Here is a 14,608-nt window from a genome sequence, read left to right as displayed (position 1 = left end):
TGGTCCGGGGTGAGCTCAGATGGCACTACCGTCCACCTGTGTGGCTTTTCCCTCGTAAAAAGCCCAAAGATAAGCTTTTGTACAACTCGGCAAGAGTAGGAGACCTCAACTCATGACCACCCTACATCAAAGAAGTCATCTCTAAAGAAAGATAATTCGTCATAACATGGCCAAGACATTGAGAAAGTCCAGATTTACCCAACAAGGACTCAGCAAATTCACGTATGAAACTGAAGAGCTCTCCATGCCCCCTCAACCCACGTTGCCGGGCTTTGCAACCCTTCAATTGCGCTCTCGCTCCACCTACTAACACCCACTTGTGCTGCCTTGCCATTTGCCCTGCTGTCCCACCCGCCCAACTCCGACAGCCCTAAGCCTGCCATATCTGGCTTCGCACATGCCTCGTACGTAACACCCACATGCTGCTTCCCTGACAGCTGTCCTACTTTACCTGGCTTCACGTGACCCTGTTTATCCACCCGCTTCAGCTTGCTGCTCGCCCCTCTCTCGTGCGCATGGACTTGATGTGCCACATGGACATGCTACTTAGACTCATAGTCAATTTGTAGAAAACGTAGGAAATTCTATGCCGGCACCTGTGTGAGCATGTTCGCAAGAGCTACGTGACCGGAGAGATCCAATAGATTCATCCGATTGCGTGCATAATGCTCTTCACATAAATGTTTGTACAAGGCGTAGTCAGGGAACTGACAGCATTAGTCATCTAGACGAGTAGTACAAGTATTTGCGGTCATGCAACAGCCAGAATTACAAGTACACTTGGGGCATGTCCAACCAAGACGCTCTGCACAGTTGCATAGCCAGTTTTTTCTTGCTGGCTTAAATGAGCATGCACAGCAGAGTAGTTGTTAATAATAGTGGTATTAAATCAAAGAAAACCATGAAGATATAAGCTGTCCCTAACCATGTCACTGTGCGGTTTCATGCATAGATCTTGTAATAAGAAAAATCACTATACATTCACTTAGGACAAGAAACCTACCAAGGAATGGAATGAGGGATTGGGATCACAGCTTAGAGGACCTGTTGATAAATCCTGGTCAAGACAAAAGAGACAATGAAAGGTTTCATCAATAAAACTTGTAAAGCTACTATCCTCTTGGCCCGAGAGCACAAACTAGGTTCAAACATTACAAAGTCTATCATACTTGTCTTGGACATGTCAGCCAAGGTGAGCGGCCCATCCAGTCAGCTAGCTGTAATAAAAACATCAAAATTGGAGGTCACACATCATTCAATCAATAATTGTATACTCCTGTAATAGATTCTAACTGGTCCATTCGAAAAAGAATGAATCTAGTATAATCCACCAAAATAAAGGAAGAGTCAAAAGCTGGCACACCCTAAGAAAATAAAACTGAAATAATGAACCCAGCAAAATGTTGAACCAACCAGAAAAGCGGATGAGACAGTTACTATCAAAGCTCCGACAAAACCCTCCCACGTTTTCTTAGGTGAAAGCTTGATTAAAGGGGTGCGCCCAATAATACGTCCGCATGTGTAGGCAGCTATATCATTAATAACTAATAATGAGGCCGGAAATAGACACCTACACAAGAAAATTGTGGAATGTCTGAGGGAAATTAAACTTCAACATGACCAAATTAGAGCATAATAATTCATGCATGCATTACATGATTACTTACACAAACAAATTGCACCTTACTAAATGAAAATGGGGTGAATTACTTCTTTTATATTTTATGAATATTTCTACCTTAGCCTTGTTTTCAGGCTTGAGGTTTTATAAAAAATATTTCTTCTCTAGGCCACGACCATGCTTAAGCCTTTGAGCTGAGTGAATTTTCTGCTTCCTATTATGAAAATTAATTTCTAACCTTTTAAAAGTATTTTTCATCTTCAATTGGTCACTTAAGTCTAGGGAAAATAAAAGAGAATAAGAGGAATTGATTAAAGACTTAGTTAGGTCAAAGGATTGGGGCCAAAGGAAAGAAGTCTATAAAAGAGCAAGGATAATTGCTATTTAACTATCTCAGGACAAGGATACTGATCAAAGAAAGATAAATTTATTTAGATCAACCTTGATCAAAGGTACAAGATCAAGGACATTAATTAGAGAAAGTATAGGAGTCTAAAAAATAGAAACTAACTTTGTAAATTTCAAGTAATCAAATTTACTCATTAGACTCCAAGTATGAAGTGTGGGAAGCCCTTGGGTGCAATTTAACTTGCCAAAGATAGTCTAGATTTAGCAAGTCTAAATTTAAGAGGTTTCGAAGCCAACTTCTTACAACCTCCCAAGGACTATGCTGAGGATTTTGCATAGGAGGTGAAGCAACAAAGCCCAAGGGAAATTTCAATTTTACCAAAGTCCGTCCTAATTTAGCAGATCTGGTATTAGCAGGTAGACTCTAGTCTGGGTCATCTTCCTAGAGCCTCCAAAGGATAGTACAAAGGTCTTGCACATGAGCTAGTTAGATTAAAGGTAAGTCTATAGTTTTTAATTAATGGAAGGGAAAAGCAAAAGACTAAGGTTAGATCAACCCTTCCCTATTTAGATAGTTGACTCTAGTCCTCTTCTAAGTTTGGCTAGGCCACATGTCCAAAGTAGCTTACATTTTATGGGAAGTTAGACAAGTGTGTGTGTGTGTGTGTGTGTGTGTGTGTGTGTACACTTACCAAAGATAAGTCAAAAGGGAAGAGGGGGCGAGTGGTACAAGATTAGCAAGGAAGGGAAAGGATGTGTGTTAATTTCTTTGTGAGGTTATCCACATCGCTCGCTACTCTTGCCCCCGCCCTGCACATCCCCCCCCCCCCCCCCCTTCCCCCCTTTCCTTGCTCGCGCTGCCCTCCCGCCGCCTCCTCGTTCGTTTTCGGCATCTATCTCACTCGCAGCCCCCCCACCCTCCCCCCCTCCCACCCCCCCATCTTGTTTCTCACTGTGTCTGCCTCCCTTGTCCTGATTCGGTTGCCCTTCTAAGAAAGGGTTTTGTAGCAACAAAGGTTGTGTCAGCACCTCGCCCGGCACAAGCAGCAGACACAAATAGACGCTCGTGCTCTGCCACAGAGGGACTCACATGAAACCCCCGACCCCGACCCCGCAGAGCCCACCATCCAACTTGCTCTGTCACAAGCAGAGCAAGCGAGCCTTGCAGCAGAGCTGGAGCGTCTTCAGGCCACCTCTGTCATCTGCAAGATCATTGGCACTCCACCCAATCGAGGTGAGGTACGCCACCTCCTCCAGGCCCGCCTTCTAGCAGAGGTGGAAAAGATCATTGACATCCAACTTCTCGGATGAGGATACTACCAGATCGAGTTTGAGACTCTCGAGATGGCTACCAAGGTCATTTCGATGAGCCTGCTGACCATCCGAGCGGTCAGAGCTCATTTCCGACAGTGGTGCCATGGTTTCTATGCAGCTTCAGATGTTCTTATCAAGGAGGCCGATCTGCCCATTTCGGTATGCTTCCCCGGCCTGAGAAGGGAGTACTTATTGCTTCTTTCCAGGATTGGTTCCGAGATCGGGACAATTTTGGAGACCACGCGCACGATAGCTTCAGTTGCAGCCAAGGGTGTTGGTGTGCCTTCAGTGCGCGTTCTAGTTCGTGACACTCATACCCTCCCGAAGGTGGTTCTTCTACCTAGGGTGTGGTGGGTGGTTACCTGAGAGTGGAGTATTCGAAATTCCCGAACCAGTGCTTCATTTGCAGGCAGATGGGCCACTTAGCAAAGGCATGTCCTTGCAGAAGATATGGACCCACAGTGCATGCTCAATCCCTAAGGCTGAACATGCCCAGTAGACATGTACACACGACACACAGGCTGGCACTTCGATAGAGGCCAACGATCAACCAGCTCATAGCTAGCAACAGGTGTGCGGTTGCTATCGACAGGGCTGGGCTTGCCACGCCGTCCCCCTTGGTGGCCGACCTCCTATAGCTCAGCACCATTGGGTTCCGACGGGGAACCATTTTGACCCCCTGCAAAGCAAAGCAAGAGTCCTATGAGGAGCCTCCCTCCACTTGAGACCTCACCTTCACCACCGCCACTACCTCCTCCCCTTGACCTTCAAACTCCTTTGTTCCACCGCCACCTCCCCACCTCCCGTTCCCCCCTTTTCCTACTGGACCCTCAGCCTCATCACCCAACCCATCCCACACTCCTTCGACACAAGGGACTGGACACTCATCTGCAACTAGATGCTCTCTTCGTAGTGCTTTCACTACAAGCCGAATGGCTCGCGAGGGACAGCCCTACTTGAGGACACCACTTCTAGTTCAGGCCTCTCCTTTTGAAGCAGTCCCCCGTGGGTTGACCAGTTTTGATTTTGGCAGACGATGGGATTTTTTCGACTACGGCTTCACCCGTTTCCTCGGTGACCCTTCTCCCGCGACCTTGAGGCAACTTGCTTTCAAGTTCACGTCCAGAGGCACCGAGGCTTTGGTAAGTTTCTCCTTTCCGTTGTGCGGCACGGATCACACAAAGTGCACCTTTCACACAGTTCTTGATTGGCTCCAAGTCAGGCTGTTGAGTTTTCACACTACACACGGGGCCTAGGGGTGACAAATTTAATACACACTTTGGCCTCTAGCCAAGTTCAGTGTAACGCCACCGGATGCAGCAAGATGTAGACACCTTGTGGTTCACTTGTTTGTTGACACTCAAAGGCCCCCTTGCTATGTATTTGTACATAGCAAGGGAGGATGTAGCCCTACGGACTACACGCTCTGCTTGGGCCTGGGTAGGACAGTCACTTCAGATGCGTTTGTCTAGAGGTCACTCCGATGCGGATTACTCTCCATCCAAGCCGGCCTCGAAGATAGCGAGATTGGCTATTGTTGCAGCATTGGTGTTTTCTCTCTGATCGAATGAGGATTGTCTCATGGAATTTTTAGGGTATAGGTGGGTCCCATTTTCAACGCCAGAGGGGTCACTTGTGTCAGGAGCTTCATAGATGCCTTGTGGGTAGTATGATTGATATTCTTATGCTTCAAGAGCATCATCTTTGTGAGAGCCGCATTCGGCCATGTGGATCGATTCTGGTGGCCGCTATGAGACTTTTTGGTCAGCTACTTTTGGGCCTGGAGGCATTCAAGGAGGGGTATATAGCTATTGTGGATTCATGGCAGCAAGCCTTCGTGGGCAGAGGTATTATTGTGCCAAGTAGGGCCCAGTGGATTCTTATGCAGGTTCATGGCTACCTCATGGGCTTCCTGACATCTATGCGCCTAATGTGGCAAGTACATGAGCTGAGTTTTGCTCACATACTGTAGAGTCTTAGGCGTGTGCAGAGCAATGGTGTGTTGGGGGAAACTTCAACATTTCGAGGACCCTTTAGATAGGATTGGAGGTAGTCATGCTACTATGCACGGGGCTGAGTTGGTAGTTATGTATGACCTTGAGGATTTCAGATGTTTGGTAGCATGCAGGCTTTGTGCGGCCTCCAGACAGCTTATTTTTCTCTCGCTTTGACCACAGAGTAAGAGGAGTGAATCTATTTCGGATAGATCTCTTCTACCTGAGTGACCGTCTCTGTGACATAGGAGGATCTGTTTGCATTCTCACAAGGACTTCTTTCTCAAATTATGCGCCAGTGATTCTTACTTTGAAGGACAGACAGGACAGAGGAGTGGGAGTGTGATGTTGTGCATCCCTGAGAGGACTTTGCTAGATATAGAGCTCAGAGAGCCGGCGACAGCACTTTGGACAGAGAGCTTGGGCACTCAGGGCACCCCTGCTAGCAAAGTGGCCATTGCAATTGTTGAGCTTAGCTGCTTCTTCCTTCAGGAGTCTGCAGCTCGCTTGGCTACAGCAAAGGAGGAGGAGAAGCGGCTCAGACGAGGCATTGACTCGGATGCAGTGCCACCCTAACAGTCCTTGGTAAGAGGAGCAAATGCAGCAAGCTCAACAAGAGCTGACCACCATTGAGGAGCGGCACCATGAGTTGGCCTTTCATCGACATGCATCTCAGTGGACCCAGGTGGGCGACAAAGTTACTGTTGAGTTCTTTGAGATTGTGGGGCCTCGCCATGTGCGCACCAGTGTTAGCCATGTGAAGAGACCTGTGTGAGTGCACGTGTACAGAAGCGTGAGAGAGAGAGAGAGAGAGAGAGAGAGAGAGAGAGAGAGAGAGAGAAGAAAAAAACGCACGATAGCGGTGTAGGGAAGAGGGGGCGATTGCATCGATTTTCAACTCAATGAGTTTTATGGACAAGGTTCACATTTTTTTAAAGAAGTAACCAGCCGCCCATAAATTAGTGGGCAGCCTACTTAAATTAAAGCAAGAGCTTATAAAAAAAAACACCAACAATCTCTGTACGGCTGTAAAAACAGCCAGCGTTGAGTTTTCTCTCTCCTCTCTCTAGCTACCAGCGCCAACCCCCACTCTCTCTCCTTGTCACGTGACACATCCAACCCTGTGTGTCCGTGGACAAGCTACAGCATGACTAGGGTTCAATTGAGTCAAGTCAGTCTAGGATAGAAAGTGATCTCGCACTTTTGTGAGTCTGTTCGCAAACCAGGCATGTCCAAACACTTAGAATAGATGCATATCCTCTGGTTGCACACAGCATGACCATCAGATTTCCATCAGAACCCATCCGGAGCATTTTTACAGTGCACAAAACCTATTTTCTCTATTTTTGACATTCTTCACTTATTTATTAAGTGACTTTTGTTGGGAACTAGGTAGGACAAATTTACTAAGTTTGTATATATAGAAACCTAGCGCTAGCGCTTTCTGTGGCAGAAGAGGCAACAGGAGCACCTTGCTCAACAGGCAGAAGAAACCTAGCGCTAGCACTTTCTGTGGCAAAAGAGGCAGCAGGAGCACCTTGCTCAACAGGCAACTTCTCAGCATAACCACATCAGAAGACCTAGCGTTTGCAAACTGCAACACCTAGCGTATTTTGCATCAGATCAGCCAGCGTTTTTGCATTGCATCAACCTGGCGACAAAACCACAGCAGATCAACCACAGCTTTAGCAGATTCCCACCGCAGGAAGATTTTCAGCCCTAGCGTTTTTGCATTAGAATCACACTTCAGCGTTTTGCAGATTCACCGCGACGGAACATCAAGAAGCACCAGCAATTTCAGTTTTCAACAGTCGGATACCACAATAGAGTCCCCAAACCTCGCAGATCTCACCTTCCCGCAGCAAACCCTCGCCGCACGGTCAGATCCCACGAAGTTTACAGTTTCAGCCCGAAAAACGCAGATTTCAGCATCTGCGTTTTCAGCGCGTCGTCGTTGTACCGTCATCACCGACATAGAGTCAAAATTCAGCAGATAAATAAAGATTTGCAGATTTCAGCCATTAGCATTTTCAGATTTCAGCCCGTCTCGTCGTCGTCGACATCGTCGGCAAGTCCAAGCATTGTAGAGATTTGTGCAATCAATAGTAGACCGCTCTCGCCATAGAGAGTGGGGCCTTCGGAGGAGGGTTTTGACAACATTCTGGTGTCGTATTCTTTTTTCTCTATCTCTCAGTCTCAGTACCTTCATTCACAGTGTTCACCACTTTGTTTGTGTCCATTGCACTCTCTCACTAAAGGAACGGAAGACTCTCCCTTCCGTAAGTAAAAGGAACCTTAAGCACAGTTCGGAGCACTCATCTTGAGCAAAGTTCAACATTCACTTCCGCTGCATCTACATTGGTATCAGAGCTTTGGCAGTGTTTTGTATCACTCAAGGAAAGAACCACAAGAGCCACAAAAAAAAATTTTGCTCGTTGAGGTCGCACGAACCCAAGTTCACTTGGGCGTGTCGATTCTTAATCGTGCTTTTGAAGAGTGACAGAAAACCCAAGAAAGAAGGGCTTGTCCAACCTCCCCTTGTGCCTCTTTTCACTTATTAAGAGCGGACCGTGCACTTAACAGTCGGCCAATCGACGTGAGGTGGAAAAAAGCAACCTTGGTGTGAGCGCAAGGCCGCCAAGGGGTGAAGAGAAGATCCTTCTCTAACACAGATTGCAAGCGAAAGAAGAACCGCAAGAACAGCAAGAACTTAAGAACCTCAAGACCCTCAAGAACCAAGACCCCCAAGAACCCAAGTTCCTCGTGAACTTAAGAACCCAAGACCACAAGAACCCACAAGACCCCACGACTTCACTGGATGGTCATCACTTGAAACAGAATGGATACTTTGCTTAGAGGTGATGAGCATGAAAGAGGCGAAGGAGAATTTTCCCCAGTGACACCGATTCTTCTCTACGGAGTTGCAGTGTGGGGCGGGAGCATCTCAACGTCTACTTGGAAAGAGTTTGAGAATGTCCAAAAGCATCTTCTTACAAAATTTCTCCAAGTTAAAACACAAATATCATACATGCTTCTTCTTCTTGAGTCAAGATCTCTTCCAATTGAGGTTATTGGCATGGAAAGGGTTGCGGGTACATGATAAAGATGCATCGAAACCCGGAAGCAAGCAAAAAAGTTCAAAAGACGCATAAAAGCAAGATCTTGAGCACGGGATGGATGCAAGACATAAAGAAGTGGTTTTGGAGATGGGATGCATTACACTTGCTACATGATGCCTCAATAGACTCCCAAGTGAATGAAGCTTTTCTACAACGCCAATGTATTACAACTTGGGAGGAATCTGGTGGGTCAAGCTTCATACATTACACCACCCATATTGCCCCCAACTACAAAACCATGTTCTTCGCGGAAAGAGAAAACCGTACTCACCCTTATATGCTTGAGCCTATCCCCTTGTCAGCGATACAAACTATCGCAGCCATTCGGCTTGGATCCCACTCCCTTCAATGCGAGACATGGCGTTGGGGCAATGGAGAAGAGGCAAATCAACTTTTGCACATTATGCTCACTGCAAGTGCAAGAGTATGAGTACCACACACTACTAGAGCGCTCAGATTTGCTCACATCTGAACTTGCTTTCCACACATTTAGAGCCGCACCAACACACTTTCATGTCCCAGCCACAATGTGGGCTCTTCGTTGTGACTCTCATCACCACAATCTTGGAGCATCGAGAAGCACATATATCTTTGGTCCCATAGGTCGATAATAATATCTCTCTCTCTCTCTCTCTCTCTCTCTCTCTCTCTCTCTCTCTCTCTCTCTCTGACTATGTAGATGAAGTCTCTGACTACATTGACAGAGAGGGCGACAGAGGTGCTCAGCTAGCAAGGACATGGATCCCTTTATTATTATATGCTGATGATATTGTGTTGATATCAGAGTCACCAGAGGGCATGCAGAGACAATTGGATGCATTGCACAGCTTTGCAGAGGATAGTGGATTGTCTGTGAACCTTGGTGAAACCAAGGTTATGGTGTTTAACACCACACCACAGTGGGTCAAGAGATCGGCACCTACACTCGTATATGGTCAGGATACTGTGGAGTACACAGATGAATATACATACCTGGGGGTGGTATTCACAGGACCGAGGTTTACTCTGAGGAGAGCAGCAGAGACTATACTGTCCAGAGCCTATGCGGCATTGGGAGGGCTAGAGAGGATGTGTTCGCAGGTTCAGTTTCAAGAACCACGAACAAAGCTATGGCTCTTTGATACTTTGGTTGCTTCAGCTATGCTTTATGGGGTCCAAGTTTGGGGACCATCTGTGAATCATGACAGTTGGAGGAGCATGGAGAGACCCTTGGTACTTATGATATCCCTTATGATTAGAGCCAAGGCCTCCGTACCACATGCGATGATTCGAGATTAGCAGAGATAGCCGTCCCTCCTATAGAGATTGAGGCTCTTACCAAATCAGTGTCCTTTATGCACAATCTATGGGATACACATAGAGGCAGATATACTAGATTGGCTCTTGAGTCCTCTAGACAGTTAGCGATGCAGGGAGACGCATCATGTTGGTATGCGTAGATGACCTCATGGTTTCAGAGGCATGGTTTCAACATGGATAGATTACCTCCTTTTCAGTATTCCCTGGATGCACCCTCCCTGCCAGTCACACGGACGGAGATCACTAGACTCATTCGTCAGGATCTTATACAGTTGGACACCAGGAGGACATGGGTAGAGCCGATGCAGGAGTTGGGCACGAAGATGGCTTTCTACAAAGAGCATCTTCTCCAACTTTCGGGAGATGGGTTTGTGATTCGTCCGAGCTACATGGACACTCATTTGTCTCATGGTCTGCGATGTGCTATTGGTCAGATTCGCACATCTTCACACTAGCTGGAGATGGAGACGGGTAGATTCAGAGGGATACCACCGGAGTCTAGGATATGCCAACTATGCGATAGAGAGCCAGAGACAGAGCTACACTACCTATGCCACTGCACTGTGTATTATGAGATACGAGGGCGCTTCCATTGCTTATTCAGGGAGGGTTTTGGACCCCTAGATAGAGTCATGAGGTATCAAGATCAGAGATGCCTTGGCTTATATCTACTTGAGCTACACCGACATAGAGATAGTCTGCTGAGGAGACATGGAGTGCGACAGTCACAGAGACAGATCACAGACTTCTTTGGATCGAGGGAGCCAGGAGACCAACCACCAGCATAGGGTTGTACCCACATTCATACCAGAGGCACCCTCATTGACAGGGTGACTAAGCTCCGGAGATCGAGACGACCACGACCGAGACACAAGATCACACTCCATCGACGGAGACTCCAGCAGAGGATCAGAGGCATTCTAGCACGACACCCAGAATGTCATTGAGGGCCTACTCTACATTTTCACATTTCACACTTCATTTTCAGATTTCAGTTTCTACATTCAGCACTTTTTGTACTTGTACTTCAGACATTGTGTTAGATTCACCAGTTTGTATCTGATGGTCTCATAGGTCATTTTTGGCCTTTTGAAGACGTTAATATATCATTTCATCTCTCTCTCTCTCTCTCTCTCTCTCTCTCTCTCTCTCTCTCTCTCTCTCTCTCTCTCTCTCTCTCTCTCTCTCTCTCTCTTTTATTAGCACATACACACACCCACCCACACACCCGAGAAGAAGAGAGTTTTAACATCGTAGGAAACTATCCCAAGAGACCTTAACGAGGAAAATGGTATAACCTTTCTATCACCCAAGTGTGGTAGATTGGTTATGCCATTTCCCTCTTGAAAGGTCTTGAGTTCAACTCCTCGTCGGCTAGATCTTTAAGGTCTCTTGGGATAGTTTCCTACGATGTTAAAACTCTCTTCTTCTCGGGATTGTGGGTGGTCGGTGTGTGTACTAATAAAAAGAGGAAAATGGTATAACCTTTCTATCACCCAAGTGTGGTAGATTGGTTATGCCATCTCCCTCTTGAATAACAAGTCTTGATTTCAACTCCTCGTCGACTAGATCTTAAGGTCTGTTGGGATAGTTTCCTACGACGTTAAAACTCTCTTCTTCTTCTTTTTTTCATATGTATGCAATCATTCTAATTCACTACTTAAACTTAAAACAGATTTCTAGAATATGACAAAGAAAGGACTCTAAATTTATCTAGAATATGATCAAAGAAAGGACTCTAAAATTTACTATTAATAATCAAAACAGATCTCCAGAATATGACAAAGAAAGGACTCTAAAATTATCTTCACAAAAGGAAAAGAGTTACCATATTATTCCCTCAAAAACATTTGCAACACTAAATGCTGATTGTATGAGCACAAAAATCAGAATCATGTGCGTCCAAGCAAACTGCCCAAATTGATACAAATACCTTCCTTTCTGTAGTGTTAAGATGAACCATGCGAAGCCTAGTATTCCCCAAACAGGAAAAACATCAGTAGATGCGAGTTTCTGTAAATGTGGAACAGCTCAAGCATTCACTTGTGGCACTGCACATGTGAGTTACCCCAAGACATTCACTTGTGACTTACAACAAAGTCACTACAACATTCAGGAACATCAGAAATACCTCCAAGATATAGAAGATAGCAAGTGAGTGTGTGGTATTTGATGATTCCACTGAAAAGTATTATGAAATTTTTGGACTTGACTATTGTACTCGTGAGATGCTTGCTCATTAAATAGCCATAAACATACCACATTGCTGTGAAAAAAAAATACCTGCAAAAGTAACATTTGTTTGGTATTTGAAGATAAAAACAAGCAGACACTTTTTATCGGAATTACTCACCAATTCAGAGATTTTGACCCTAGCCAGGACTTTTCTCGAGCAGCAAGATTGAATAGTTCCTTTGCCATAAATATCTGAATAACCACGATCATTGCCCAAATATAAACATGGCCCATGTAGAGGATAAGAAAAAATCCAACAAGCATCCATAGAGTTGAGCAGGTTCGACTGAGAAACTTTGTAGATGTTTGCTGGTCATCCAATAGGAGATTGTTTGCCTCCATTCTCTGCAATAAGGACGAGTCTTTTGTATTTCAAAATCAACCATATTCTGATTATCCTAAACATGATGTCGGTGAACTTTTCATTTTTCCTCTTAATAATAGTCGGTAAACAATTTTGTATTCTGCACAAGTGATCAGCAATGACACGAAGCTTACCCAAAAGGAATCTTGCAGCAATAGTGTTCGCCTCCAAGCACTTCCAGCCACCTAAGTTTGATCGCTAATGACGGAGTGGTATTCTTGGGTATGGTGTGTAAGAACTGCCCCTACTATTGTGAGGCTGGTAGTATGCACATGAAAACCAATCCTGGGCCACAAGAATAGGAGCTTCTACTAGCCTTTGCTAAGGTAGTGGAAAGCTTGGGATTCTTGTGAGACCATTGGGAAGGTACACTCCACAGATATAGTTAAGGTAGTTCAACATCCATTACATTGGCGAACAGAGGTATCAAGAGTGCAGCGAAAGGTGTGGTAACACAAGAGCATGGAGGACAGAAAGCAGAGAAAAATCCTAGAGAGAGAGAGAGAGAGAAATGAAATGAAATGATATATTAACGTCTTCAAAGGGCCAAAATGACCTATGAGACCAATCTGTTACAAATTGGTGAATCTGATACCATGTCTGAGTACAAAAAAAGAGATTAAATTGAATCTAGAAGTGTTACTAGCTGGAACTGTGTGGGGTATGTGTGTGTGTGTGTGTGAGAGATCAATATTTTTCTGCCAGCCGGGTCTATGCTCTTCTTCTGCCTCAACCCTGGCTTGCTGATCATTGCAACGCTCTTTGGCACATGCATAAATCCGATATTTGGTGGAGAAGGCTTCTATCTGCATTATGGGAAAGCCATTTGCTTTTGAAGGAGCATTTGTTTCTTTGGCGTTGTTTACTTGCTGTGTTCCTTGTGGGTATCTTTCTTAGGATGTGCCATATTCGCCCTTCATCGTATGTCCGTTGCTCATCTGCGGAAGAGGATGTTTGTCACCTATTGTGGGATTGTTGTATTACTCGAGATTTCTTTCGTCGGGTATCGGCGTGTATGCGGCTCCGTTTTCCACGACGGTCTTCCATAAACGGTTTTGGGCTTTTGGTATCTTCTCACCGGCGTTGCAGCGCTTTGCAGTCTTCTTCATGTGGGTCAGGTTTTGTGCTTACTAGAGCCTATGGCGACAGCGTAGTGGCTATATGTTCCATCGCATTCATGCAAATCCCTTGCCTTTCTTCAAGCTCTCCCTTAGACAGTCTTTGCGGTCTTCTCTTGTACTTGATCTTTTTGGTGGGTTTTTCTCTCTTTGAGGTTTCCCATAGATAGATAAATCAAATTGATTTACAAAAACAAAAAGTGTGTATGAGAGAGAGAGAGAGAGAGAGAGAGACTTTTGGCAACTTTGCAACTCCCTGATGTTTCAAGGCATTCATTGCTGTTGACCCGTTTCCCTACTTCAAATTTTTGATGGGTAAGGTGTTGCATTTTGCCTATGATGATGGGGACTTCACTCTTGATGCCTATAGGATTTATTTCGACGGTTTCTAGCCCTTGGAGCCTCCTGCTGCTCCACTTTTCATATCTTTTCTGCTTGGTGGGTTTTCCTTGCTTTGAGGTTTCCCACTTGTAATTTGAATCAACGAGACTTACAAAAAGAAAAGAAAAAAGTGTGAGTGTGTGTGTGTGTGTGTGTGTGTGTGTGTGTGAGAGAGAGAGAGAGAGAGAGAGAGAGAATTTGCACAATGCACTGAACAATGGGGGCACCCCTTTTCCCCTAAAAGGAATGCAGCAAGGCTACCGACCCACACATATACCCCACAGAAAATGGGGAATTCCAAGGGTCAGTGATAAAAGTAGGGCGCCACTCTCAGAACTAGTACGCCAATGGCTATACTCGACAAGAACTAGAAAATCTCCATTCCCCCAGACACTGGTACAGCCTCACAAGCTCGGCAAGCCACAAACAAGCCCTCTCCCTCTACATCTAGACAGGAAACCCAGGAGATGACCTCCAAAAATCTAACACCCCCTCGCAGAGGAGATGAGTAGAACATTTGGTGGTGGAAGCACAATGGAGTCTCCACATGGTTGTGGCACCTAAAAGACATTTCTTGGAAGAGAGAAGCTCAATAAAAGCACCCTTGTTGAAGAAGATGCATGCTGGAGCATGTATATCGGAGCTCATTGGTGCAATCATCAATAACAACCCATTGACTTCAAAGAGACCTCAAGATGGAGGTTGATGTCAAGGCAAAGAGAAGCTTAAGTGAGAGCTTAAGGTATTGAAAGTTCTGTGAAGGCTTGCATTAAGCCCATGGGAGAGCTCAAAAAGGTAAATGATGGTTATGTAAT

At 45.4% G+C, this 14,608-nt stretch overlaps 1 protein-coding gene across 2 annotated transcripts in view; it reads right to left on the bottom strand.

Annotated features, from left to right (window-relative positions):
- LOC147445189 (phosphatidate cytidylyltransferase 1-like) overlaps window positions 1-12,854 on the bottom strand; it is a 32,087-nt gene extending 19,233 nt beyond the window's left edge. Inside the window, exons 1-7 of one of the 2 annotated variants that reach the window (XM_086527634.1) lie at window positions 12,429-12,854; window positions 12,049-12,275; window positions 11,827-11,978; window positions 11,524-11,665; window positions 1,414-1,570; window positions 1,170-1,217; window positions 1,004-1,057 (exon numbers count right to left, since the gene is read on the bottom strand). In XM_086527634.1, the coding sequence (XP_086383760.1) occupies window positions 1,004-1,057; window positions 1,170-1,217; window positions 1,414-1,570; window positions 11,524-11,665; window positions 11,827-11,978; window positions 12,049-12,272 (777 nt within the window). In that variant the 5' untranslated portion in view covers window positions 12,273-12,275; window positions 12,429-12,854. The remainder of the gene's footprint in view (window positions 1-1,003; window positions 1,058-1,169; window positions 1,218-1,413; window positions 1,571-11,523; window positions 11,666-11,826; window positions 11,979-12,048; window positions 12,276-12,428) is intronic. The other variant, XM_086527635.1, reaches the window with a different exon arrangement.
- Window positions 12,855-14,608: the final 1,754 nt, after the last annotated feature.

This window comes from Adiantum capillus-veneris, chromosome 13 (assembly GCF_014529385.1).
Source record: "Adiantum capillus-veneris isolate H3 chromosome 13, ASM1452938v2, whole genome shotgun sequence".
Classification (NCBI taxonomy): Eukaryota; Viridiplantae; Streptophyta; class Polypodiopsida; order Polypodiales; family Pteridaceae; genus Adiantum; species Adiantum capillus-veneris.
Note: the sequence above shows the minus strand (reverse complement) of the source record. Positions and strands in the feature narration are given on the sequence as shown.